Source organism: Anas acuta, chromosome 24, assembly GCF_963932015.1.
Source record: "Anas acuta chromosome 24, bAnaAcu1.1, whole genome shotgun sequence".
NCBI lineage: Eukaryota > Metazoa > Chordata > Aves > Anseriformes > Anatidae > Anas > Anas acuta.
In genome coordinates this window covers 3,400,683-3,426,677 of record NC_089002.1, presented here as the reverse complement: position 1 = coordinate 3,426,677, position 25,995 = coordinate 3,400,683, and the positions used below count along the sequence as shown (strand labels likewise).

General features: G+C 46.9%; 3 protein-coding genes across 7 annotated transcripts in view; 1 reads left to right on the top strand and 2 right to left on the bottom strand.

The window, feature by feature from the left end:
• Positions 1 to 5,050, top strand: part of CNTN2 (contactin 2) — a 29,505-nt gene extending 24,455 nt beyond the window's left edge. For both annotated transcript variants that reach the window (XM_068660261.1, XM_068660260.1), the window contains exon 23: positions 131 to 5,050. In XM_068660261.1, coding sequence (XP_068516362.1) covers positions 131 to 237 — 107 coding nt within the window. In that variant the 3' untranslated portion in view covers positions 238 to 5,050. The remainder of the gene's footprint in view (positions 1 to 130) is intronic.
• A 5,114-nt stretch (positions 5,051 to 10,164) lies between these two features.
• On the bottom strand, positions 10,165 to 13,020 carry TMEM81 (transmembrane protein 81). Its single transcript, XM_068660356.1, has one exon. The coding sequence runs from the start codon at positions 11,677 to 11,679 to the stop codon at positions 10,873 to 10,875; it is 807 nt and encodes a 268-aa protein (XP_068516457.1). The 5' UTR covers positions 11,680 to 13,020; the 3' UTR covers positions 10,165 to 10,872.
• A 133-nt stretch (positions 13,021 to 13,153) lies between these two features.
• Positions 13,154 to 24,868, bottom strand: RBBP5 (RB binding protein 5, histone lysine methyltransferase complex subunit). 4 transcript variants are annotated; one of them, XM_068660307.1, is made up of 14 exons: positions 24,637 to 24,868; positions 24,014 to 24,039; positions 23,759 to 23,931; positions 23,174 to 23,314; positions 22,587 to 22,749; positions 22,008 to 22,117; positions 21,727 to 21,846; positions 21,300 to 21,453; positions 21,118 to 21,189; positions 20,458 to 20,575; positions 19,790 to 19,859; positions 18,901 to 19,130; positions 18,541 to 18,618; positions 13,154 to 15,084 (listed from the first exon to the last, which is right to left on the bottom strand). In XM_068660307.1, exons 1-14 carry the CDS (start codon positions 24,653 to 24,655, stop codon positions 15,059 to 15,061), a joined length of 1,500 nt encoding a protein of 499 aa, XP_068516408.1. In that variant the 5' UTR covers positions 24,656 to 24,868; the 3' UTR covers positions 13,154 to 15,058. The 4 variants fall into 4 exon arrangements, with proteins under 4 accessions (XP_068516408.1, XP_068516405.1, XP_068516406.1 ...); XM_068660304.1 differs by having other exon boundaries at positions 18,424 to 18,618; positions 24,637 to 24,867; XM_068660305.1 differs by having other exon boundaries at positions 13,154 to 15,087; positions 24,637 to 24,867.
• Between the last annotated feature and the right edge of the window lie 1,127 nt (positions 24,869 to 25,995).

The following is a 25,995-nucleotide window of genomic DNA, read 5'->3' as shown; positions in this document are numbered from 1 at the left end:
CCACTGCCACCCAAATCACACTGCCTAAGAGTGAAATCCTGACCCCTCTTATGTGCCCCGGTCTCAGCCCAGCCCCAGCTTTTGGCACTGCAACCAGCCGGTTGCTCCTTCCCTGCTCCCTTTCTTTCAGGGACGAGTATGATGGTGGAGGACTCGGTGACGAGGCCGGTGCCGCACGCTGTCATCGTCACCAACTCGCTCGTAATGCTGGCCCTGATCGGCTACCTGGAGCTCTGATGGTGGCCACAGCGCAGCCGAGGACTCCCGGCCACGCTTCCTCCCAAGGCAGCGGGGAACTGCTCCATTTTGGGCTGCTGAAACTTCATGTTTGTGTCCCAGCAGCTTCACAGAGAAAGGATTTGACAACGATGTTTTTTGGGAGGAAGAAAAGAAACGGCTTTTTTTTTTTTCTTTGGAAGAACACAAGATTTCATACAAGACATGGGTCTTTAACCAAGCAAAGGTTTTTTAAAGAACTGAGTAAAACAAGGAATTCCTCGGGAATTCTGACAGCCAACTGCCCCACACACTGTATCGAGTAGGTTTTCTGCCTTATGAAGCCATGTACTAAAATACTCAGACTGCTAAACTTGACTTTTTTTTTTTTTTTTAATACGTACAGTGTATTTGTGGGAGGGGAAAGGGAGGACGGGGACTGAGGATTTCAAAGTGAGTTTCAGGATTTCAGCATGTTCCACACCAATCCCCATCACAGCCATTTCCAATGAATTAGGGGATGGGATCATTTCCCCCGTAACAGGAGCCAAATTCTGCAGCAACCAGCCCAAGGAGATAAAGCCACGAGAGAAATCCATCTCTGCCCCATCCCGAGGAGATGGGTGAACACAGAGCTTAGATGGTGAGAATCTTTTTTTTATGCCACTGGTGTTAACTTGCAGCCCCAGCCTACTGTTTGTATCAGCTGCCTTGCAGTGAGGTGCAATGCTCGATGTTATCCGTATCCCACGTGGTGTTGGGGGTGTTTTTGTTCTGTTCTTTGCTTCCGTCCATTCTGTTTGGGGAGGAGAAGGGGGTAAGTCAAAGAGATATTTTCCAGCATCCACCAGTTTGGAGAGACAGATCTGCCCGGTACAGAAGATTTCAACAGATTTAGTTTCAACACGGAGAGGATCTTAAAGAAGGAGGAGGAAGGAATACTGCCTAACGTAACCGAGAGCTGGAGACTCAAGCCATCACTGAGACCACACAGAAAACCTGGAGCTCCAGCCTGGATAAGCCACCTGGCTGCCAGGTCCAAGCTCGCACAGACTGTATGTGGGGGGACTGACACCCCCAAGTACAGGGCTGTTGGGGTGCCCCATTAACTGAACTGGGAAGCGTTGTTGCTTGTTAAAATCCCACGCGACGGGGAGGGTCTGACATGCACCTGCCAACTCCTCGCTCCAGCTAATCAGCTCAAACCTAACATGTCCTAGGCTTTAGCGAGCATTTAAGAGATTACAGGCGTAAATCCCCGGCCTCCCGGAGGAGCTAGCCCTAGTGCATACACCCACAGCATCCCATTACAGCTTTGTTGCTTCTGCCTACCCTGGAAGTGAAAAGGCAAATGCTCTGGGAGGGTCGGGGTCTGAAGCACCAACAGCACGGTCCGGTGCGAGGAGGTCCCTAGGTGCTCAGGGAGAGAAAAGGGTTTTAAAGAACAAGCAAGGAAAAAAATAAATGTAATAAATAGAATAAACATTTAGAGGACAGCTACAGCATAAAGAAAGGGCACTTCACTTTCCCTTATAGACAATGCCTTGAATAACGTCCAAAAACCCCAAAACCACAATGGGCTGAGGCAGGCAGTGAAGGCAGGGACCCTCCACGCCCTGAGCCTGCCCCACAGCTTCCACCTTCCTTTGCAGCTCTCCATCAAGAACCCCCTCGGTTCCTCTGGCAGGTTCAAACGCTTCTTTAAGGACAACGGCCAAATATAAATTATATTTTTGTATGATCTAAGTTCCTGAAGACTTTAAAATATTTCTATTGACATTTGGAAGCTTTTATTTGTTGGCAAAGTATTTTATGTTGTTAATTCTGCATTTTTGTTATCACCTCCATCCATCCTGCTGGGCCTTCAACCTTTCTTCCACAAAAGATGGGATGAAAGGAAAAGGAGGAATTCAGCGTTAGCTCAAAAGCAAAGCAAATTAGGGCTTGGGCATTAGTAACCTGATCGATACGCAGCACTAGTGGTAGCCACGAGGAAAATATTTAGGAGGCATAACCTAACCGGATCTACAGAGCTTCAAAGCACTGCAGAATGATTCCCCCAGCAGCCCTGCAGAGCGTGGGCCTGGTTTGGGAGAAGAGCAAATGAAAGAAGAAAAATGAAGTGATGTGCCCAAAGGGTCGTCACCGCACCGAGATGCAGAGGCTGGAGGCGCTCCGGGTGGATCCTGGGGAGCGCCCAGCACTGCAGGCTGGGACTGGAATCAAAGCCCTCATCCCAAAGACATCTTCTGTGCTCCTCGGGAGGAATCGCCGAGCTGGAGGAGATGCTTTGGTGCATGGCTGCGGTCAGAAGGTCCCCTCCGGCTTCAGGCACAGACTCTGTGAGAGCAGCCGTGATGCCCCACCACAATCCTTGCTTACCCACGGGCACAGCTGAGCACCCTCAGGAGGTGCACACTTGGCACCTGCAGGGCAAACAAATGCACCTGGATGGACAAATTGACACAAGTCAGCAAAGCAAAGCTAAATACTGCCGTGAAATTCAAGGACGGAGGTTCAGCATCAGCCTCGGTGCAACCACACGGGCTGTGCGATGTCTCTTACACGAACCTGACCTCAACAGGTGCTTCCAAACGTGTCTGGAAATACTGCTGGCTCTGTCATATTTAACTTCACGGTGTTGGAAAACAAGATGATTTATAGCACGGTGAAAGCAGTGTCTGAACGCTGCAGTGCCACGGGGTTTGAAATAGCAGCTACCTGCACCCTTTCCCTGGGAAGGTGAATACATCTTCCACGTGTTTATTTGTTAAACTAGACCACAGGCACGTTTTATATAAGTGGAAAACTTCTTGAGTTGGATTTCCAATGTTGCAGTTAGCACTGCCCGGCGTTGCAAACGGGCTGAATATATTCTAGGATGTAAATTCATGGCCCAGTATTACCTAAAGCCTTTAAGTGACACGTAGTTCCCCTCCAAAGATAAAGGTTCTCAACGTGAATTCAGCTGTGCCTCTGTGTTTTGAAAAGGGAAGCACACGCAGCCTCCTCAGCATGCACTTGAAACCAGAAGGCTGGTTGGTTTTTGCAGTGTTTTGAGGATTATGCACAGAAGCAAAAGGTACGAGCTGGAGATAGCCACAAGAGCATTCCAGCCACCTGCTCTAAGCCCAGCTCTGATGCTCTGTTCTCCATCCACTGCTCCAAGCAATTATCTCACCACTTGCTGCCTCAGTTTCCCTTCCCAAAAAGCAAGGCACGAGCAGGTCACCGTGCATCCCCGAGTTCTTTGCACGTTTCTGTGTATTCACGCCCCTGCCACGGGTGTGATCGGAGCTCACGGAGGGTGCCAGAGCTGATTTAAACTGCCCAGCTCAGGCAGCAGGAACATTTCAGCGAGGTGGGACAGCCACTGCCAAGTCCCTGGGGGCAAACGTGCCCTTGTCACTGTGCTGGCCATACTTGGCCACTACCTAACCCAGAAAGCCACAGCCCAGCTGACCCCAGCGCTTCCCGAGCTTTATCACGAAGAAACTCCAAAACCTGTGCACGGTCACAGGACAGGCTCTGCCCCAGGGATGCTGGAGGGATTTGCTGATACTCCAAGGAAAAGCTTGCAGCACGCTACAAAGCACTGCAGGTGAGCACAGGAGCACCTGCTGGGTGAAGGACAGGGGCAGGAGGGGATGGTGAAAGTTTTCCACCTGCAGGGAGAGGCCAAATTCAGGCCAGGGCGGCTGCAGGCTAAACCCCTTCCAGACCAGACAGCTCAGTTTTTGTACATAGACATAAGCCACGTTCCAAGAGAACATTTTTCTGATTTACTCATCAGGGTTAGGTGACATTCAGAGAAGGATTTGCGCACACCCCTACCCATTTCGCAAGGCACAGCCAAGGCAGCGTTTGCACCTAGTTAAACTTTATCCAGGCTATAAGAAAACCCTACATGTAAAGCCTAACCAAAGCCACCAACAGGAGAAAAAGATGTGAAAAACTTCCCGTAACACCAGGTAGAGCTTCCTAAAACGCAGCACAGGGGTTAAAAGGAAAGAAAGGAAAGGTGTTCGGAGCCAGGGGAGAAAATTTAGATTTCAACATCTTAACCGAGTTCATTGGATTTACACCATCGCATTAAGCTGCAAATCAATTTCCTGTCTCATTAAGAATCCCCTACATGTAATTGCTCGGAGCATTTACTTTAGGGATTAACTTACAGGGATGAGTTAAGTGCCTGCTTTCTGCTCTCAGCGCTGTGATGGCTCACTAAGGAAAGTCAGCTCCTTTCACAGGGTCCGCCTCACTTCTTGGCAGCAAAACCAACCTCACGAGGATGCTGCGAGGAGTAAGCAACGCGGGTGAAGTGCTCTGAGACTCCCAAATGAGGAGCTAAACAGTTCTGATTTATTTGTATTTAACACACAATAATCTACCTGATGCTACTGAAGTCACAGACTGAGCGCTGCGTTCGTGGTTTTAGGTTGAATTCAGCACTGGGCTATGTGGGTTTGAGTCAGGGACAGCTCAGATGTAGAGCAGGACAGATTAAGTGTTGTGCCCAGAGCAGGAGATGCTCCATGCCTTTCATGCCTTCACCCACGTCAGTTAATGCCTGGGGGTTCTCAACCTCACCTGCTCTGAAGGTGCAGAGCTCTCCCCCATCCGCACGAGCCCTCTGCTGTGAATGTTTTCATCCAATGCCACTAAACACGGGCAGGGCAGTTTTCTTCTCCGTAACTTTGTTGTACGCTATTTTTTTTAAGGAAAAAAAAATGGGAAACATTGCAGGCATACTGTATTTACTGTAATTATGGTTATTTATTGGCTACGGTAGCACGCAGTTCATAAATAAAGACCTTCAGAGACTTTAGACAACTACTGGAGTCTGGAGTGCTTCTGTCCAGCTGTAAATGCACCGGGTACCTTGCTTGCTGAGGAGTCCCCCTGGCCTTGGAGTATTTTCCTGGCTGCCCATTGCATGAACTCAAACAAGGAGCCCAGTGAGAACCCATCCACGTGGGGCTGAACTCCTCGGCAGAAGTTAATTCAATTAAGACATCGTAAACTCCAATTCTATCCCAAGGCAGTGATAACTGATGGAAAGAGGAGAGACTGTCCTTGGGGCAAGGAATTGAGGTTATTGAGGGGCTGGTTAAATACATCAACATAACGTGCGTTACCTGGCTGGTATTCCAACACCCGGAAAGTAATGCTGGAAACCTCAAGTCAGAAATCTCACGCAGCTTATTAGCAAAAAGGGTAATTGATTTTCGAAATAGCTTGCCAAAAAAGCTTCATCATCAATCGCAGCCTTTAAACCAAGGCTGGAAACCTTCCAGGAAAGATATCCATGAGATCAGCCACGAGCTAGCAGGCTCGCAAAGGTTCACTTCCATTACTGAAAATAATTTCCATCATCGCGGGAGGCGCTGCATGAAATCACCTGGTCTACGTTATGTCAGATGAATTCATCACAGTCACCCCTTCTGGCCTTAAAAAAAATCTATTAGCTTCCTTCCACCTTCAGGAAGGGTGCCAAGAGATCAAGTGGAGCAGCCGTGCGTGGCACAGGCCCGCGGGCCCTGCTGGAGCCGAGGAGTGGACAGGGGAGGAAGGGGGCCCAGCAGCACCGGCCATAGGAGATGTCACCCAAACCCCTTCCCTCAGCCCATCCGGGATGCGTTTGCTTTTATGCAGCCTGTAAAACAATCACCACGTTAAACTATTTCTATTTACGGGTTAAAACCCTATAAAACAGCTCACAAAAAAAAAAAAAAAAAAAAGGAAAGGAATACACTTTAGAGTAAAGCACCGCAGATCCAAGTCTCATTTTTGGAACAAAACCCGAAGGGCCTCTTTCAGCAAAAACACCGTAAATAACCCCAACTGATCCCCCAAAGCTGGCTTGGAAGCTGCCAGCCCCAAGGATTTCCAAGGCTGTCGGGCGAGCACGGTTCCTGCCTATCCCCAGGCAGACCCAGAGCCTCCTCCAGCACCAGCTCTCCCCACAGCACCCCTGGGCGCACGGTGGCTGCAGCAGGACGGGTGCCCAGGAGCTGCTGTGAGCCCCGAGGGCTGTCGGGGGGATGGTGCAGAGCAGCCACTTCTTTTCCAAGGAGCCCCAGCTGCCCCAGGTGGAGGTGCCTGATAACAAGCTGATGGCAGGGAGGACAGGACGAGGCCCCAGGAGGCCGGGCTCAGCTGTGCTCTGGCCCCTCGCAGGCTCCTGCCCCTCTGCCCCGTGCTGTGCAAAGCCACGGGCGAGCTGCTCGGTGCCGGAGCCCCGTAATTAGCTCTGGGAGTCGGGCAGCAAAAGGGTTTTGTAAAGGGCAGGGAAGCGTCATTAAAGCACCCAGCAGGGAGCAACCAGGACGGAGATGAATCGCTCCCCGCTCCGTCCTCTGCGAGGGCACTTCTGCTTTCTCAAGAGCCATCATTAAATGCCACCGAGCATCACAGGACCGAGCAGGAACGTGTCCTCCCTGGTGAGCAGGAGGCGCCTTTGGGAACACGAGCACAGCCCCTGCTGCGGGATTTGGGCAAGCCCTGGCCCAGCAGAGGGGTTTTTCGTAGGCAGAAATACCGAGGGGAAATAGCTCGCTGCCTTTCTGTGACACCTGAAGTCGGAGAGCTGCATCCCAGCAGATCACCCGCCTGCTGCAGGCAACTGCAGGGCCAGGCAGGAGCAGTGCCAGAGATCAGCGCGCAGAGAATGGGAGCCCAGGCACTGCCTCGGTGTAAAAGCAGCATATGGGGGTTGTTTTTCTCTTTGCTGCCATTCAAATTCCAGCAGTTAAGGCAATCTAGTTATTCAATTTAGATAAGCTTCAGTAGCTAACAGCAATTTAAACAGCTGCCTATGCCTCACCATTCTGTTATTACCTCCTCCTTTCCAAGTGCTAATTCCATTAGCAAATTGACTTCCTCCCTCACACAATCTGTCTGGCTTTAGCATGTACAATGCTAATTGCTTCCTAATACCTAGGACCATCAGCAGGCAGCAGAAGTTTGTACCACAAAAAAAATCTCTGGCTGGGAACTGGCAGCAAGCAGCGCTGGGTTCGCATGCAGCCTCTGCAGTCCTCTCCTCCAGGTGAGGCAGACAAACAATTGCTGAAATAAACGGTGGAGGAAGAAGTTTGGGCACTGTATTACAAAGTCGGGGCAGGGAAAGACATTTTCCTACAGATCTGATGGTTACTTCGGGAAGAACAGATTTGGTGACTCAGAAAACGTGCAGAACACGGGAGGAGATGGGAACACACAGGGAGGAGGAGAGAGTGATGTTTCAAAGGGTCCTTGCTTCGGCTGCTTCCTCCCTGTCCATCTGAGCTCCCTTTTCCCCCTCTGTAACCTCTTACCCCGCAGCACAGCCTGCTCTCCCTCCCTTCCTCTCCATCCCCCAGCAGACCTGCTAAAGCAAACACTAGGAAAAACACTTCGGATTGTTGTAAAACGCAAAAGCTTACAGGGAAAGAACCACTTCTAGCAGCAGCCACATCAATAAGAGACCTCATTCCATCCTTTCTGATGCTGGAGCCTCGCTCTCCATCACTGCCTTCCATCTTTAAATTAACTTTAAAAAATGCATTCATCTTTCCTGCTCCCCTTGGCCAAAAATAAATAAATAAATAAAAAATAAATGCAATAAAAAGACGAAGGACCCTTTGGGCTCCCACTCTGACCTCCTCAGCTAAGCAGGCAGAAAATGGCTTGTCCTGGACCTTTCATGTAATCTCTCTGCATTTCTAAAACACAGCTGCCCACAGGAGCAAGCCCTGCATTTACATTACAAAGCATAAGGAGACCCTTCCAGATGGGTCAGCCTCTCTTTGTTGGTTTTAACCATCAGCTCCCAAACCCAGCACAAGCCTGTTCCTGCTAGCAGGGGGTTCTTCAGCACAGAGGGATCCCCACAGCCTCCTCTCTCCTACCACGAGCATCCCCAGCTTACAAAGTTGTTACCCATTTCTTCCTATTTCGAGAGCAAACAGAGCTCTCTAAATCCTGTGCACAGAAGGTGCCTGCTTCAGTTTTTATTAACTGTTTGTGTTCTTGCCCTGCTATATTTAACAGGGTAAAAGGGTCCTTTTGCATATCTAGGGCTGTGCACCATGGGCACCCACCACCAGGAAAGCCATCGACAGAGAGATCCGGACTGGATGAGCACAGCCAGGCACACAGCAGGCTCCCCAGGGTGCCTGAAGCATGAGTGCACAGCGGGCAGCTTGCTGCTGCTGCTGCTTTGTACAGGTTTGGGAAAGAGAATTCCTTGTGGGTGAGAAGACGAGGCACTGAGAAGAGCCGAAATCCAGGTCTCACTTGTTAGAGCCAGCTCAAAGGGCAGTGTTAAATCTGGGCAAGAGGCTGAGTCAACGCGTTTCACCCTGCTTAGAAGCGGCTTGCCGTGATTTTACTTCAGCTGATAAGAAATATGTTTTAGGATAAAAGAAACTGTTTAACCTACAGCAGGTATCAAGGAAGTTTAACGGCAAATCAGTGCAAATCGTGCAGTTTGCTGTAACAATTTTTTCACGTTGATCTTATGAGCACGCTTGAGATACAAAGATACGATTTCAGCTCTTATCCGCGCAGCAGAATGAAGAAGCCAGTAAAAGCCCAACTACATGGACCCGGTCCCCAAATTAGGGAGATGTTGCTGAGACTCGGAGTAGGCTCAGTGCGAACCAAGGAGCAGAAGCAGCCAGAGATGTGTGCCCACCACCAGCCACCCCTGATGGCCCAAAAAAAAGCTCAGAGCTCCTTGTCAGGCGCATCGCCACAGGAGCCCCATCAGCTTGCTGCAGGACACGGCTGCTGCAGAGCTCCTCGGCCACCCGGCTGGAGCATCAGCAAAAGCAGAGAAAGCCCAGAGGCAAAGCAGGGCTAACGGGAACAGACGGAGGCTGCTGCACGAAGGCAGCGAGCGGTAATTGCAGAAGCAACACAAGAATGCTAAAAGACAGGGCCTGGAGAGGCACAGGAGGTGGAAGCAGGCTGACCACAGATGAGGACAGCCGCAGCGAGCTCGAGACTGGGAAATACTGGAGTAAGGCTCAGAGGAAGCAGCGTGTGCTTCTGGTGAAGGACCAGAAGCAGAGGAAGGAGCTGCAGAGCCAGAAGGAACAGAGGAGCGAGGACAAAGCCAGCGCTGAGCACAGAAGAAACCAGAAGAAGGGGACCATGCATTTTCCCAAGGGCTCCCACGTGCCCCCCAGAGCCAGGCTGCTAGGAAAAGAGGCACCTTCTGTCCCTGCTGAACGGCTCCCTTCACGTTCACAGCCTTCTGCAGCGCCTGTGCCCACCAAAGTCCTCCCACAGAAGCAGGGAGCTTGGCAGAGCTACAAACTGAGAACTCCAGCCTGATCTTGCTTCTCCACTCAGACACAGCCAGGCAGCCCCGTGCTCTACAGCTCATTGTCTCAATAAACTTATTAGCTACTTAATCATACATGAAGACTTGGCTCGCTGCATTTCAGTTTTTGTTCCTTACACAGGAGGCTCTGCAAACAAGGCATTTCCTTGTATACCCAACTCTTTCTACATTAAAGCATTTTTTTGTTCCGGCAGAAAGAAAAAAACAGTACGCTTTGATCTTCAATATTAGAGCTGTATCATTATTTTCCACGGAATTGGAGGTACTACGCATTCCTGTACCTTAGCTCATGGAAAAAAGGAAATGGACTTGGTAAATATAGTTGTTTACTCTAAAATTGAGGCAGAAACTAGAAGGAGAAGGCACTTAATAGGTCCCTCTGTGGATTCTGCGACCAAGGGGGAACCAGTACTCCCTACTGAGTTGCTGCATGTTTTATACTTATTAGTCACCAGGACAAATGAAAGATCCACAAACCCACTGAACTCTTCCCTCTCCTCCCCCTTTAAAGATTTTTAGGAGTGAGCTGAGCTCGGAGCTGTGATTAAAAACACCCCGTTACGTTCCCAAGCAGCCGTGCTCAAACTGAAGATTGGTTTCAGCTTCCTACTGCTCCCTGCCTCGCTGTTCTGAACTACAAAGGAGATTGGAAGCTCCCAGCTCTCACTTGATACTTGCTTCCTGAGCTCCAGCGGCGGGAGACAAACATCTGTAGAGGCAGCAGGCAGCGGTGGCTCACCTCGTCCCTGCACACCCAGCTCCCGAGGGTGGAGTGCTTGGGTTTGATGGGGACAGCAGGCAGCCTGGAAACCACGTTTCTGAGCCCAGCTGCTGCACCCTCGCTTCTTTGTGCCTCTTGCTGGAGGACACCACCTACCAAAAGCAGCCATCTGGGTCAGCCCGCATCGCCACAGCTCTGGGCAAGGCAGAAGAATCAATAAGGCAGAAGCAGGGTCCCAAGTTATCAGCTACAAAACAAAGAAAGCAACTAGAGGTAAAATGAAGGCTGGTTAGAGGAGTGTCGGGCAGTTTTCTGTGGCTCAGTGCCCTCTTAACTTCTGTCTGGACCATTGCAGGGGTAAAGAACATCAGCCACCCTTTCACACCATGCAGGGAACAAGAGCCTTGCCCCACCGGGAGACACTGCCTGCACTCCACCACCAAGACCCACGCTCCTTACAAACTTACCAATTCTTTCATTAAGCTTCGCAGTCTGGTAACAGACAAACTGCCTGAAGTAACAAACCTCACCACGAAATGCTGCGTTGATACTAATATTGCTAGATTTATTACAATAAACAAGACAGAGAACAGCAATTGCCTTAAAACTCAGGTTGTGTCTCTGCATCACTTCTCCTCAAAATCTTCTGCAAGGAGCGGAGAGCTGCTCTCAGCAAGACAACTCCTATCACTCCGCTTCCAATTCCTACCAGGGATTTATAAAATGATTTTCTTTGCCAGAAGTGCTGCTGCACTACTACGTTGGTGTTGTTTCCTTTGATTCCTTCCACCTCATTCGCTGCTAGCTGCTGCTCGTGAGTCAAGGACTTCTGGAAGTTCAGATCCACAAAGTCCTTTCGGATCACTCTCACCCCGAAGTAAACTCTCTTGATGACCCTGAACGTCTTCAGCATCCGCACATCGCAGCGGTACGTCCCCGCGTCCGACTCCCTGGTGGGGGAAAACTGCACGACAAAACCAGGGTTTCTGAAAGGTACAAAGAGGACGTCGTTCATGGTGATGAGCCCTGGGGCGAGCCTCCACGTGTAGGTATAGGCTCGGCTCACGAACTCAACCGTGTCCGAGCTCAGGCAGCTGAAGTTGAACAGTTTGCCCACCGGGACGGTGAAATGGAGCAAACCACAGCCCCAGGTGGTGAGGCAGGGGGACCTGCGCATGGTGCAGTTCCTCCTCTCCCCGGCCGGGGTGATCTCGCACATCTCCTCCAGCTTGAAGCCCAGCCCGCAGGTGACACTGCAGGACGTGGCGTTCACGGCAACTTTAGCGACCACCGACTTCAGCTCTGCCGGGATGGTGACTCTTCGAAAGGAGACCACCAGTGGAAGGTAGAAAGCACAAGATAACACCCCAAGGGTGCACCTGCTCCCTAAGGTCTTCATGGCAGTCATCAGTCAGATGGGCTACTCTAAAGCCGCACAAATTCAGCAGTAAAAAAAATAATGACAATAAAATAAATCACTCTCTGTAAGCCTCTGTACTCAGTATTTCTGAAGTGCCACCAGCATCACCTTTAAGACCTAATCCTTCCATTAGGAGAAATCCTCTAACGAGACAAGCTTCAAGTGCAACACTGCTGGAGGTGCAGCACATCGCTGTGTCGGTCAGAATGAATCTGAGTTCTGGTTCTCGTAACAGAGCAGCAGAATGTTTAAATTCACCTTATCTGGCAACTGGGATCCATTTGACAATTTAAGAAAGATGAAGTCCTCTCTCCTTCTCCTTCAGATTTTACGTGCTATTTTAATGAATTGCCACTCTATTGTTCCAGTTTAATTTTCTTATGAAGCTATAAAACAACAGAAGTACTCATTACTGGAACTTTTCAAAGAGCACTATTCAGTGTGAGGAAATCATGACTTAGGTAGCACCTGTGGTTTTATCACATCTGCATATCCCAAAAATCCAAGGCAACGCCCAAGCGACCAAGACCACGAAAACAAGATTTTGACTTCACTGCCATCACACTACGCAGGGATCAAAGGCCAGGTGAACAGGGTTGTATCACCGATACCCTTCATCTCTACACAGCGCTCAGCAAAGCAATTCCGTGAGCTCACATTCCCAGGTGACGATGTCACAGACGAGCTCTGCTTGGGATTCAACAGCACTGACCTCCGGGGATCTCCTGAGCCCCATCTGCTGTGTCACGTACAGCCACTGACTCCAAAGAGCAATCTCGGAGCCAAGATCTCCACATTCAATCTACGAATTTGTAAAACTGAAATCCCTTGTATGCTGTCATAGCTAGAGAGTGCATAAAGAGGAAACATCCCAACATAACTCACCAGGTATTCAAGCATCCCAAAAGAATAATGCACTACTAAAATTCTCCTTGAAAAAAAAAGTCGAAGTTGTTTCTTTCGATGCAGTAATGAAGCTATGGTTGAGTCAGTTCAATAATCAATTGCCTCTCTACCAGCAATTGAATTATGGATTGCAGGAAGGGTTAGATTGCCTTGTTCTTAAACAGCTTTGCTAACGAATATCCTTGCTTCTTTTTCTAAGACCCCTTAATTTATTAAAATGATAACTTTTGAAGATCTAATCCAGTTATATTTCACATCCAGTTACCCCGGCTACACGCAGCACACTTTGTGCTCAGCCCCCCTTTCAGCACAGCTGTCTCATGTGCACTCAGGTACACGGAGCTTTTTATTACATTAGAGATTTACTACTGCAACCAAATGCCCCATTAAAGAAAAAAAAGAAAAACAAAATCGAAACAAAAAGAACACAACACACCAGCTGTAGTGAAGGTACAATGCATCTGCATTTGCACCAGAGCTGTGCTGTGGGATTCCCAGCCACTGTCACAATATAAATGATAATGAAGCATGGAGAAGCCAAGACTTAACCATTGACTTTAGGAAATAAAACATACATCTTTATTTACAGACACAAAAACTAACATCACTATGTGCTACCAGCAAGCCAGTATCTGACACGTACTGTACAAAACTACGCATACCAAAAAATAAAATAGAAGATGGAAGAAGATAAACCAAGGACATATACACTGTACAAAGAAATTTTAACAGAAATGAAGGCTGGAGTCTGTGGCAAATAATAGGCTTTAAAATAATCTAGAGAACCATTGCCTGTGTATCTTTGAAAGCTTGTGAGCTCAGCCACGCCACATACGGGTGGATTTGACATGACAGCGTTCTAGAAAAGATGTGAATTGTACTATAAGCAGAAAGAACAAAGAAAATTAATACTGTACACGTGGGAACAAATTTCATTAAGCAGACCACTGTACCAGAGCCGGAAATGAAAATACCAGTTTTAAAAAATCCTTCCGATTTAAAATGCCTCCTCTCTTCCCATGCTTGTATCTCACGCTATTACTGCACACTTCCGACCATAAATTAACACATCTCTTTATTACTCCTCTTCTTGGCTTTTAATGTCTGCAGTGTACTTTGAAAATTTAAATACATAGAGATATCTCAATAATTACATCTAGGGAAAAAAATGAAGTAATTGCATAGGAACCGTCAAAAGTCACTACAAAACAAGGGGCATTAGGAATGAAAACTTTCTTTTAGCAAGCTGTTGGTCTAGTGCAGAAGGATCAGGCTGTAGGTACTGGATAGAGAAAGTGTCTCTTGCCATTCCCACAAAGAAAATATTACAAATGTCATTAAGAAATAAAGGTTGAAGTACAGCTGGGAAGAAGCTCCGAGCATTCATCGTTTTTCTATTCTTGATCCAGAAATATAAGAGAAATAAAACAAAAGATTGTTTTTAAAAATTCGAGTTCCATATGTTTTGTTTTTCATACGATCGCATTGTTATTCATTTCATCTTTAAGTCTTGGAAGGATTACTGAAAAAATACAGTTGCAGTTAGGATAAATATTGGCTCTGCTTCTTCTGTAACTGCTAGTATACACCAGAAAAGGAGGAAACCAATTGTTTCTGGTAGTACATCTTAAAGGAAAGAAACAGAATAAAAACATTTGCAAGGACGGAAAGAAACTGCCAACACAGCTCTTCATATTACAGTCTAGATGAAAGCATATAAACTGAGTATTTTATCTGCAGCTACTTTCCTTTGTTCCTTTTCCCAGAAGCAGAGTCATCCTTCATGTCTAAAATATCCACTCTATGAAGATTCATTTTTTGTGGACTTCAGAGGGTGTCTTGATTCTTCACTTTACGTCTCTATCCACTTGAGATGAAATCAAACTTGGCACATAATCAGTAGCAGTGTTTCACTAAGCATGTCAGCACAGAAGACATTGCACTGAACTAACAGAAAAGCTAGGAAGGTAGTGCAGCTAGCAGAGAAGGACCTACAGCTCGCTGAAATGAGAATGAACAGCAGAGAAAGGGAAGTCTGTAGGGTGCAAAGCCATATGGTATCAGGAATAAACACCATACACTTCAGGTATTCTTCAATCCAGGAACAAAAGAAATTACTTTTAAAAAAAAAGGTTGACAAGCTCTGGAGTGGCAACGTGTTGGGTACCAGCTCAGTTGAGAAATAGTGATATATGACAACACAAAGGCAGTCCAATTAAGTCTCTTTGCAAATCGCATGACCTGAGAGTCAGCATCTTACACTGTTCGATGAAGAGGCAATTAAGGAAGAATGAAGGCCATTTCCTCTTCAATATTCATTTCTTATAAAAGTCACTCCCTGAATCCATGAACAATCAGGCTGCTGCATTATAGTCAGTCCATTCTGACTGAGCATTTCATCTATTTTCCATATTATGGTGCCAATACAGGAAAGAACAGGGGAAGATACAGAAGAATGTCTTCATAGCAATTCTGAGATGGCACCACCTGCTAAAGAGATCAAAGACAGGTGAAAAATAAATCATCAGGCTCAAACAGATGTGACCAGAAACCAGAGACCACCAAATATTGCAAGCATTTCCAGACAAAAACAACAAAAAAAAGAGAATAGGATTTTCTAGATAAAGCTATTCTTTCCAGAACGAGATACAATCAACAAGATAGTACCTATGACAAATTGCGATCTTCGGTATTTCTGCATTTGAGATCACGTGCATAGGCATGGACAAGGTGGCTAAGAACCTCTGAGCTTTTATTCCACAGAGGCACAAGCAAACTTACCTGGTAGAAAATTTTTGGATTCATCAATCCCAAAATCTCAAAGCAGAAACCCAACTGAAATGAACGTTTTACCCAATTTGGGGTTATATCAGAATGCTGCATGATTTTGTTCCAAGACCATAAAATAGATCAAGCTTCCCAGTTTGTCTTTACTGAAATCTGATTTTGACACATCTGCTTTAACACTAGGACATTTACTGCCAGGCTGCACAGCCCAGCCACAGAGACAGCCTGCAGCAGGCTCCAGGTCCCAGCCACGCAGCTTGCAGAAGACACCGTATTACAGCAATTCAGACAACAGCTGCCAGAGAAAAACTGCTCATTGAGAGGCTGGTTTAGGGACTGATCACTTCCATCAGAAAGCAACAGCACAAGGAACTAGCAGAACTGACAGCTTCATGCAAGAGACACAGAGAAGCCAGTCTGGCTCCAGCACTGCAAGCAGAAGGCCTCTTCAGTTTGTAAACAGGCTTTTGCAAGTGCTGAAATGTCAGCAGACACAAGAAAAATTAGCTGCCCAAAACAGAAGTTATAAGCACAAGCCATAAAGAGAACAAAGGAAGACAGACATGAACTTTGTGAGAATATGACTGAGCTTTGATCCAAGTGATGTTGTGTTTTGTTTTTGTTTTGTTTTTCAGTGGACTGTTACTTTCATCACACCTCATACAGATGCTTCAAATACTAACTGTTGGGACCTACTGCACGACCTGTTTGGTCAATGGTACTGTACAAGGGAGCACAATAACAGACGCTACTGAGAGAGAAGTCCACCACAGCAATATTGATTATTTGCTATGATTATTTGCATCCGAAGCTCAGCAGCAATAACAAGTGAAAGTGCACAGTTGTCTCTTAAAGCAAGTCAGACTGTAAGTACTGCACAGAAAACTACAAGCAAAACCACACAGAAATCCTCCCAAATATGATTTCCAATCATGTGCAAAAAACACACAGGTGCCTGTCCAGAATCTTGCTTCATTTGAAATATGTTAGAGGCAATGGGAGTGTCTTCCTACAGCTCTGTAGAGCAGATTGATGCAACAACGATTACAAGCTGCTAAGAAGAAAGCACACTGAGATCTGTCTACAATGATAGACCAAGCAAATTAGTAAAGAGTGATAAGAAAGTTACAGAAACGTACACCTTGGGGAAAAAAAAAAGGAAAAACATACCTGCTATTTAAACCGTTTCTCTGAAAATGATTACACACGGTTCTCTGAAGTGCTTACACAGTTACTTAAATATGGATAAGTTAAGATATTCAGATTTGTTTGTTTGTTTGAAACAATTAACCACTGAAATTTGTTTGGGAAGCCACATTGTTAAGTTTCCAGTGCACAATCCTCTCTCTCTTTTATGTCCTTTTGCATATGGTCACGTTAATTAGCAGCGTGATAAAAGAAAGCAATCAACAGTCTTGCTGATGAAGGGTTATACTCAGCTGGTCTTCAGACTAGTCTTGTCCACCCAGCATGGCACAACAGAGAAGTCAGGATGTTTAACAGATGCCAGCAGACATCTGAGAATCCATATCGACCCAGACAACTCCTTGTGATTGTACTTCTAAGCACATTGTATTGCCCCTAATGACCTGAGAAATCGAGAGAGAACTGCCCTGCCTGGTAACCCTGACACTAGAAGCTAATCTGTGCTGCTCAGAAGGTCTAAGGATATTCTCGGCTATTTGTTTAATTTCTAGATTTTGTAAGGTGCATCATGAAAATATTAAATAGAAGCCCAGAAAACATTCACCATGTTTTGCCACTTATAGACAGGTTTCTTTTATCACATCCCCTTTTTCTGCATATAGCAGTTACCAGTACTGGAATAAGCAACATAACAGGAGCAGAGCAGGAAGGACAATGAGCAAGGTGGGTAACGTAGGACCAGCAGTGAGGGAAGGAAGGGGTTAAAAAAACAAAAATCAACTCTGTGCAGTCTAAAATCCACAGCAGCAGCTGCTGAGTTCAAGGAAATGCAAAATTTGATGTATCAATTATATCATATATTTGAATCCGTTTATGTACCAGCCCTACGTTCTCTGTGGGACGCACATCATTTAATCCAAACGTGTACTTCCTTTGCTACACCTGAGTGAACTTTTCCCAAATATGCTCAAGTAGCAAGTGAGACAGATGGGAAACACTGTCAACAGCTGGGCCCTAACGAAGGTGACTGCAAGGCTTGTAAGCAACCAACAAAACACAATTTAAAAAAAATGTGGAAAGAGCCATCAAAACCTGTCCTCTATTACAGCATCTGTGCTTTCTGGGATTTAACTAAGGCTATTGCATAGCAAGGTATAGAAAAATTTTATCTTAGGGTCCACTGATCAAACAGGCAATGCTCAGTCTTTTACTACACTCCTTTAAGCAACACTACACTTTGCCTAGTGGAAAGTCACAGGTGTGTATTTTGGCAGAAACCATAAACAACAATATTCTAGTTCAGATAGGAAATGGAAAACCCCAGTTACGAGGTCATTTAGCTGAGTCCCAGAGAAGAGGGAAATAAAACCTCTCCTAAGTCAACGGACAGTATTTCTAACCTTCAAAAAGTTTTTGATACCTGCTTCATTTCCTAGTTCTGATTACAGAACTTTTTTTGTTCATTACACCATCGATGGCACAAAACATCAATTTAAGCTTCTGAACCCTTCACTATTTACGTTTTTGCTGTCAAAACCTACCCAGCCAAACTGAGCACAGTTATTGTGAATGTAAGAACTGAAAGAAGTTAATAACTAAATGACTAAAGTCAAAGACACTTTGCTTTTGAAATAGTGCTCCATCTCTATTAAAAACCCTACATGTGCTTTACATTATGCAACACCACATGCATGGATATCAGTTCTACTAAAACTATTAAAAGCCCTTCAGCAAAAAAAAAAAAAATGTAAAATTTTGCCTATCCTTGACAGCAGCTAAACATTTAGTGAGCAGGTGCCATTTGGGAAGATAAAACGCTATGACTATATTAAGTCAGGGTCTGTACAAAGCAAGGCCACCAAGCAAGCAACGACGCTCACACTGGGTCCTTACCTGTCAAAGGCTGTCCCAGCTCCGCCTGCACTTTACCCTTCGCTGCTCCTTCCAGAGGTAAAGCACCTCTGTCCCCTTTGTAGAGTTTCGGTTTAAATGGAGAATCTTTGTCTTTACCTTTTGATCCTTTAGGCCTGCCTGCTTGCTTCTTCTTGGATTTACCATCTCCCTTCACACCCAGCAGCGGATGGACTTCTGTGGAAAGCAATGTGTTACCAAGAGGGGTTATCATTAGGACACTGAAATCAGATGTGAAATACAAACAACATTAAAAACTAGTTTCAGGATGCCTGTTCTCATTTCTAGTTTGCAAAACGCCAGCAAACTTTGTAAGTAGGTGGCCATTAATCATTGCTGTGAGAAGTAACTTCACAGAAAAGAAGATCAATGAGCGACCACCTAGTATTCTGACTAGGCAAAGCTAAAATTTATGTCAGATGCAAAATAGGCACTAAAACAATGGCAGCTTCTAATCACCATCATTAGGTACTCCTTGTAGTTCAATGTTGGTGGTTTTGGGCTTCTTCTTTGGTGCCTGAGGTCCATCGGAGGAGGACTGTCTCTTCTTCTCAGAACCTATTCCCTCATCGCTTAAAGAACTCTGAACAGCATCAGGGGGAGGCCCATAGGGGTTTTCTTCTGGATCTTCCACTTCAGGAGCAATAGGTAAGTAAAGCAGAGCCTTGGAGTCCTCCAGTTCTTCATCACTATGAAAGAAAAAAGTAGGCTGTCTTTTAAAATTAGTGCTCTTTGACATCTTCTCATTCACAAATCAAGACCCATCTCTGCAGGGAGCAGTCAGACAGCCACACTGTGTAGTTGACCAAGGCATTCAGCAGCTTGAGAACTCTGTACAAATAGATATTTGATACCTTAACCAAAGACATTAAGGAGGAACATGGAAATGCTGTGAAGACAAGGCTTGTCATCCTTGGAGGGAGTGCATGCCACACGAGTGTCACAGTCATAGACTGCCTGGTTTCCTGTGCAAGACTGATGGTGCTTAACAGGGGACTCCGGGACAGAGAGAAGAAAAAAGACAACTCTTGACTGTCAGAGATGCACTCAGTATTAAAAAAATGAAGAACAAAGGAACATGGTTCATTTTGGTCTCATTTCTTTCATCTTCCTCACCCAGAACAATTAACAACTGAAGCCTACGCCTTGTTTGTGCTTAACTACATGAAATGTAGCAATCCATCCAAAGATGCATCTTAGTCTCTGCAAAGAGCTCTTTACACAAGTAACTATCTGATACAGGAAAGGCACAGAAAATGCAAGTATGTGGGGAGGGCTGTTATAGTATACAGGGAATACATTAGTGCTACATTTTATATTCATGCTTTAAACAAAATTATTCTTTTACCTGCTACAGAAGGCAGCAATGGGATCTACACTAGTTACATCCACTTCTTCATCTTCTGCAGCATCAGCACCTAAGAATCGAGGGAAAAAAAGAATTAAAGACAACAAGGAAAAGAAAAAATTACTTAGAATTTGTTTTAATGCTTTGCTCCCACAAGCCAATGTTATGTTTTAATATTAGAAAGTCCTAGAGAAAAAGTAATCTAAAAGCGTGAAGTACTGCAAAGCCTGGTAACGAGGAGAGCTCTGCGGTGTGCTGGGAAGAATCCTTACTTCTTTCTATAGAAGGTTAGCCTTTTCCAGTACACAACTTTTTGGCACCACCAAGCGGCCAAGTTGTGCTGCTACTGATTCAAATTCAGCATCGCTTCTGGTGAGAGCAAGCCCACACACCCACGGGTCAAAGGCTACTGCCTTCGACTGAAAACACAATGGAAAGGGGAGGCTTTGTTAAGCAAATACGGCACGGCAATTAGGAGGAATCACACTGATTGTTGATTTAGATACCTTCATTTATCCACTGCTGTTTGACATTTACTACCCACATACACTACTGTGACCACTAGTTTTAATTTTTATTATGATCATATATTTGGACTACAAATGATTTGGTAACAACTGAACTGCTGACCACACCGTTGCTGCACAGGAACAAAGTTTAGGCATTACCTGTCTGTTCTGGTTCACTCTTATCTTCATCTTCAATGTCAAACTCAGACTCTCTCTCTTCATATTCTACATTCTCGTCCAGTTCTTTGAAGTCAGGTGCAAAGGCACTCCAGTTTTCCTACACCACAAATTCAAGATGAATTTTACTTTACGCAACAGCAACCACAGCGAGGACTCGTGCACTTACAGTCTCATACCACATTAAAATCCCCCAAGCCATGTGCAACATCACAAAAGTCATAGCTCAATCATATGCCAAATAGGAACTGCATGAATCAGCTCCTACTGAAAATATGACCACACTCCTTCGATATGGCAATGTATGTCATTATCCCTAAAACCAAAGTCATATGTTAATATTAACCACTGCAGTTTTGACACACTCACTCAGACTTCCTATACTTAACACATACAGAAGGACACCATCCCTGCATAAAATGTCCCTGTGACTTAACACAAAGTTTAACTAGTTCTGCAGTTGAAGTATACGCACCCTCCTCACATTCAACTTGATGGCAAACATCTTTCAAGTCAGGCAGGTGAAGCTAGGGAGCTTGCTGAACTGGGATTCAATAAAGGATTTCAACATGCAAATATTCAGTCTGCTAGGATGGAAACCAACCAGGGAATTCTCTTAAGGAAATAACCTGAAATGCTTACCACTTGATTCTGAGCCCATATGGATACAACGCCACTGGAAATGGAAGCTATGATCGGCCGGACAGGATGCCACTAGGTTGATGTGAAAGAGAAAAGAGGAGGAGCTTAATTGGTGAACAGAACTAAGAAAGCTTAGTTCGCAAAATAACAAGAAACTCAGCACTAGTGGGCAGTGTTCTTACTGCTACATCCAAGAGCAGCTCTCCTCTGGTCCCATGAAGGATTTTCACTAGGTTTCCAATGCTTTTCTCCCAAATGTATAGAGCATGCTGTCGTGCCGAACCTGCTACTATATATTCGCCATCACCAGAGAAACAACACTTCTTCCATGGGGTCCTACGTACAAAAGAAAAAAAAATCAAAGTAGGCAATTAAACAACAGCACAATACAGAGGACTGTTCTCCAGACCAAGACCTTATATCCTCCCATCCACAAATAATATTTACATTTCACATCAAATTGTGACTCACAGGATTCAAATAAACAAACCTGTCCATTACACCAAACAAAATACTGAGTTACCCTTTGTGCAGGTGCTCCCATTAGTACAGAACACACAAAACACAACCTTTTCAAGACAGGCTTTCACTCATTCTGCTGCCTCTTACCTGTTCACTAAATCCTGCAGCTTCTGCATCGGTTCAGGCTCCCCATCTCGTCCACAGGTTAAAATTTCACGGCCATCATACACCCTGATTATCCTGTCAGCTGTGTTTATCAAAAAGCAGCTGTAGGAAAGATTACACAGAACATGCATTGCATTAAAAAAAGAAAAAAAGAAAATAGAGTCAGAATATGTTGCATGAAATAATTGTGGCAGTTCTTAAGGCCTTGTATAGTCAGTAGCTTTCAGCTCATTTTTAAAGATACCACTTGATAAATAGCTCACCTTCCTTTCCGAGCAAATTCAATTGATTTAATAGCTGTAGTGTTGCTGGTGCCAGTTGTCACTCTGAAGGAAGCAACAAGATCCTGAGTGTCTGTTTTTAAGACCAAGATCTGAAGATGAAGGAAACAGAAGGCAATCAGTGTCCTCATTATGACTCACTCCACTTTCGGTACCTTTCACATCTGCTACTAACACTGAAAACAGAAGCCTCAGCAATCTACACAGGAATAGCTGGGGCTCTGCAACTGTAGTTTTAGTTTCTACTACAGTTTCTGCGACACTTCTGCAACATTAACGTTGGTTTATTTACACTGGAAAAGGATCCAAGAAATACAGTCAAAGACAACAGGAACACAAAGGCCTAACTCAAAGATTCTACAAAGATGCTACAGATCTTCAAAGATGAAATGTGACGGTGCAGATGATCGTGTCAACATCATATCGAATTATTCAAGACACATTGAGGAAGCCTTACTTGTACATTAAAGCAAAGAACGCAACCTAGAGACATCAAGCACCTTGATAAAAACAGGAAATAATCTAAGCTACTGCACCCAATGCCTCTTGCTACAGTCTCACCTTCCCCTTGGCATTGCCCGTATAAATGTATTCCCCTCGCCTGTCAAAGGAGGCCACTACGTTGAGATCAGAATCGTCATCCACAGGCAGAACAACATGCTTGGAGTCTGACAGCGTGAGCATCACGGGCGCAGACTTCATGGGACAAACCAGAACTCTGTTTCTGCAAAGCAGAAAAGGAAGAGTTAATAGTTTGTTCTCCAAAACAGTTCTCACATTAAGAAGTATAAAAAAAATCTCAATCTATGTTGAGCTACGTAGAATACGTTTTCTCTAGTCTTACACTGCAAAATGACATTTAACTGGTATCTTCTTTCATTTCCTTTCTTTCTTTGGAAGCTTCTTTAAGTTTATAAAGTTAACTTATAAACTCAACAAGACATTTCTATGCACAGTTTTAAGAATCATTCTCACGTTTACTCTACTCCCTTCCTGATACTTTCATAATAAGAAGAGCCACAGCAAATCCAATCACGTAAAGAAGACACGCTGAAAGCTCCTACTTTGCAAAACACAGTGAAATATTTTAATAACCATAACTTTTACCCAAAGGAGAGTATTCAAACTTTTTTTTTCACAGGACTTACTGGTCTCGAGGGTGGTACTGAACTTTCAAGATAGGCGAAGGAAACCGAAATCTCTGGTCACAGTCTCCAGAGAGCACATCCCACTGTGACACGATGTTGTCAGTTGAAGCACTCACTAATTTGTGACCATCTCGACTCCAGCTACAGTGACAAGAATGAATCCAAGTACAAGTTACTTCTCAAATGCATACAATGTGTCCACCAAGAGTCACTTAAAATTATCAGACCTAATTAATGGGTTCAGCTATAAAAACATTAGTGTGAAAAACAACTTTTGAACTCTAAACAACCCCAAACTCAGCAGACATACCATATTCTCATGCTATTTTAAAGGGATACATCCTAAAATGCAACTCTGTATCCCGCAAAGTGCTGTGTTTCAGTAGCTAATAGGAACAGGTGTCAAGAGCAGTTGGGCTCTCACAGCACCTGGTCCCCAGCAAACACAGACACGGGCAAATCCTGACAAAAAGGAGAGCAGCCTCTCACACCCGGTGGTTCCTGAGGAGGTAGCTATTAGCTCAGAGAGCACTCAGCATGCAGTTACAGCATTCCTGGGGAAAAAAAACATCAGTCCTCTCTCACCACAAGGAGCAGACGGGGTGAATGTGGGCGCTGATGATCTTGGCGATGCCCCTGGTCAGGAAGTCCCAGATGACGATGCGCCCGTCGTTGCAGCCCACGGCGAGCAGCGTGCCCCAGCGGTTGAAGGTGCAGGTCAGGGCCATGCTGATGCAGTCCAGCGTGCCATCGGCCTCCTGCGGGGAACAGGGTCAGGGTCTGCCCGAAAACCACTGGCAGCGGGACAGGGACAAGGGGTGTAGGAGAGGGGGCGCTTACCTCGGGGTAGTTCTGCCCGAAGGATTCTGCAATGAAATGCAAAGACAGCACCGGAGTTGGAGAATCATTAGGGTTGGAGAAGTCCTCCAGGATCACCTGCTCCAAGCACCCCCCCCCACCACTGTCCCCACTGAGCCGTGTCCCCAAGCACCAGCCTCAACCTCTCCTGGAGCCCCCCCAGGGACGGGGACTCCCCCACCTCCCTGGGCAACCCGTCCCAACGCCTGCCCGCTCTGGCTGAGCAGAAATGGCTCCTCATTGCCCACCTCAACCTCCCCTGGCACAGCTCCAGGCCGTTCCCTCTGCTCCTGGCCCTGGTTATCTGCGAGCAGAGGCCGACCCCAGCTCCCCACCCCTCTCAGGGAGCTGCAGAGAGCAATGAGCTCTGCCCTGAGCCTCCCCCCCCCCAGCCCACCCCCCTCAACCCCCTCTCAGGACCCCAGCCCCTCCGCCAGCCCCTCTCAGCCCTCCCTATCCTCAAGCTGAGGGGCCCAGAGCCGCTCACGGGGCTCCCCCACCCCCCTGACGCCCTCCCGGTACCGGCGGGGACCCCCTTGGCTCTCCGGGCCCCCCCGGCCCCAGGTCCCCCCCGCCCGGCCCGGCCCCGCCCCCCCCGGCCGCACCGAGCAGCTCCAGGTTCATCGCGGCGCCGTCCCGCTCCCTCCGTCCCCCGTCCCACAAGGACCCCTCCGGGGGCCTCCGCGCCTCGCCGCGCCGCCCACGCCGTTCGCCTGACGGCTCGCCGCTCCCTTCCTCCGCCGGATCCTCACGTTCCTCTCCCTCCTTCTCCGCTCGGCCCCGAGAGGCTTCCACCGGCGGCGGCCGGGCGGCGGCGGCTCCGTTCCTCTCCGTTTGGTGGCGGCGGGGCGGGGGCGGCGCTCAGGCAGCGCGGCGGGCAGCCCGCTGGGGGAGCACGCACAAAGGTGCCGGGCGGGCGCCGAGGCCGCGGCCCGAAGGTTCCGGGGGGCGCCGCTGGCGGCTCAGGGCGGGGGTTAGGGGGGTGCAGGCGCGGCTTCCCCGCGGGTGCAGCAACAGGAAATAAAAATTTAAAAATGTTTAGTAAAAACACGACGGTTTCGGCCGGTCTGATGGTTATTGTGCTTTTTTTTTTGTCCACACGCAGGAGGCTCGTTGCGTTTTCCTCACGTTTTCCTGTCCCCGTCAGGGGCGGGCCGCACAAACACAAAACAAAACGCGAAATCAAATAAAACAAACACGAAACAAAACACAAAATAAAACACAAAATAAAACACAAAATGAAGGCCCGGCCCCGCTCCCGCCGCTGTCACGGCCCCAGGGAGCTGCGAGCCCCAAGCAGGGCCCTGGGACATGATGGAGGGGGGTCTCCACAGCGAGCCCTTAGGGGCAGTAATTAACCCTCCTAATTAAGGTGTTTGGGCCTTCGGGTTCTGCAGGTGCGGTGCTACAGCGCTGCCACGGCCCTCCCAGTACCACCCAGTATCCCCAGCTCCTCCTGAAAGCCCCCCAGTGCCCCCCCGCCCCGTGCCCTCCCTCATTTTTCGGGGTTTTCTCCCCGCTTTGTGGCTGCAAGGGAAGGCTGAGCAGGGGGCTGGGGAATCCCAAATGTGGAGCCAGTCCCAGCACCTTTCCCTCTGTGCTCACACCTGGCTCCTGCCGCCTCACCCACCTGGAGCTGTACACCTCACAGTCACTTTTGTAAACACAGCGGTTTTGTTATATTTTCCCCCAAATCTTCAGCTGCTTTAAGCAGGGCAGGCCCCAGGCAGGGAGTTACTGCTCACAGCAGTCAGCCCCAGGTGCTGGCAGTTTTAGCCCTGGTTTACAACCCTCCGGTTTGTTCCCATACACCGCAGCACGGTGTATGATGGGGTACGATGGACAAGGCCCCAGTGACAGGTACCCTTTCACAGCCTCATTTTAAAACATGTTTTAACAAACATTTTCAGCAGACAAAGCTGTAAAGGTAGCCTTGTCTGAGAGAAGAGAACCTGCTCAGCTCA

Excerpts from the sequence above, each read along its gene's own strand:
- TMEM81 (XM_068660356.1), bottom strand. The coding sequence starts at position 11,679 with ATGACTGCCATGAAGACCTTAGGGAGCAGGTGCACCCTTGGGGTGTTA.
- RBBP5 (XM_068660303.1), bottom strand. Across the intron at positions 22,750-23,173 it reads CAGTACCACCCTCGAGACCA|AAACAGAGTTCTGGTTTGTC; the intron begins GTAAGTCCTGTG and ends TCTGCTTTGCAG. Across the intron at positions 21,190-21,299 it reads AGCTGCTCTTGGATGTAGCA|TGGCATCCTGTCCGGCCGAT; the intron begins GTAAGAACACTG and ends ACATCAACCTAG.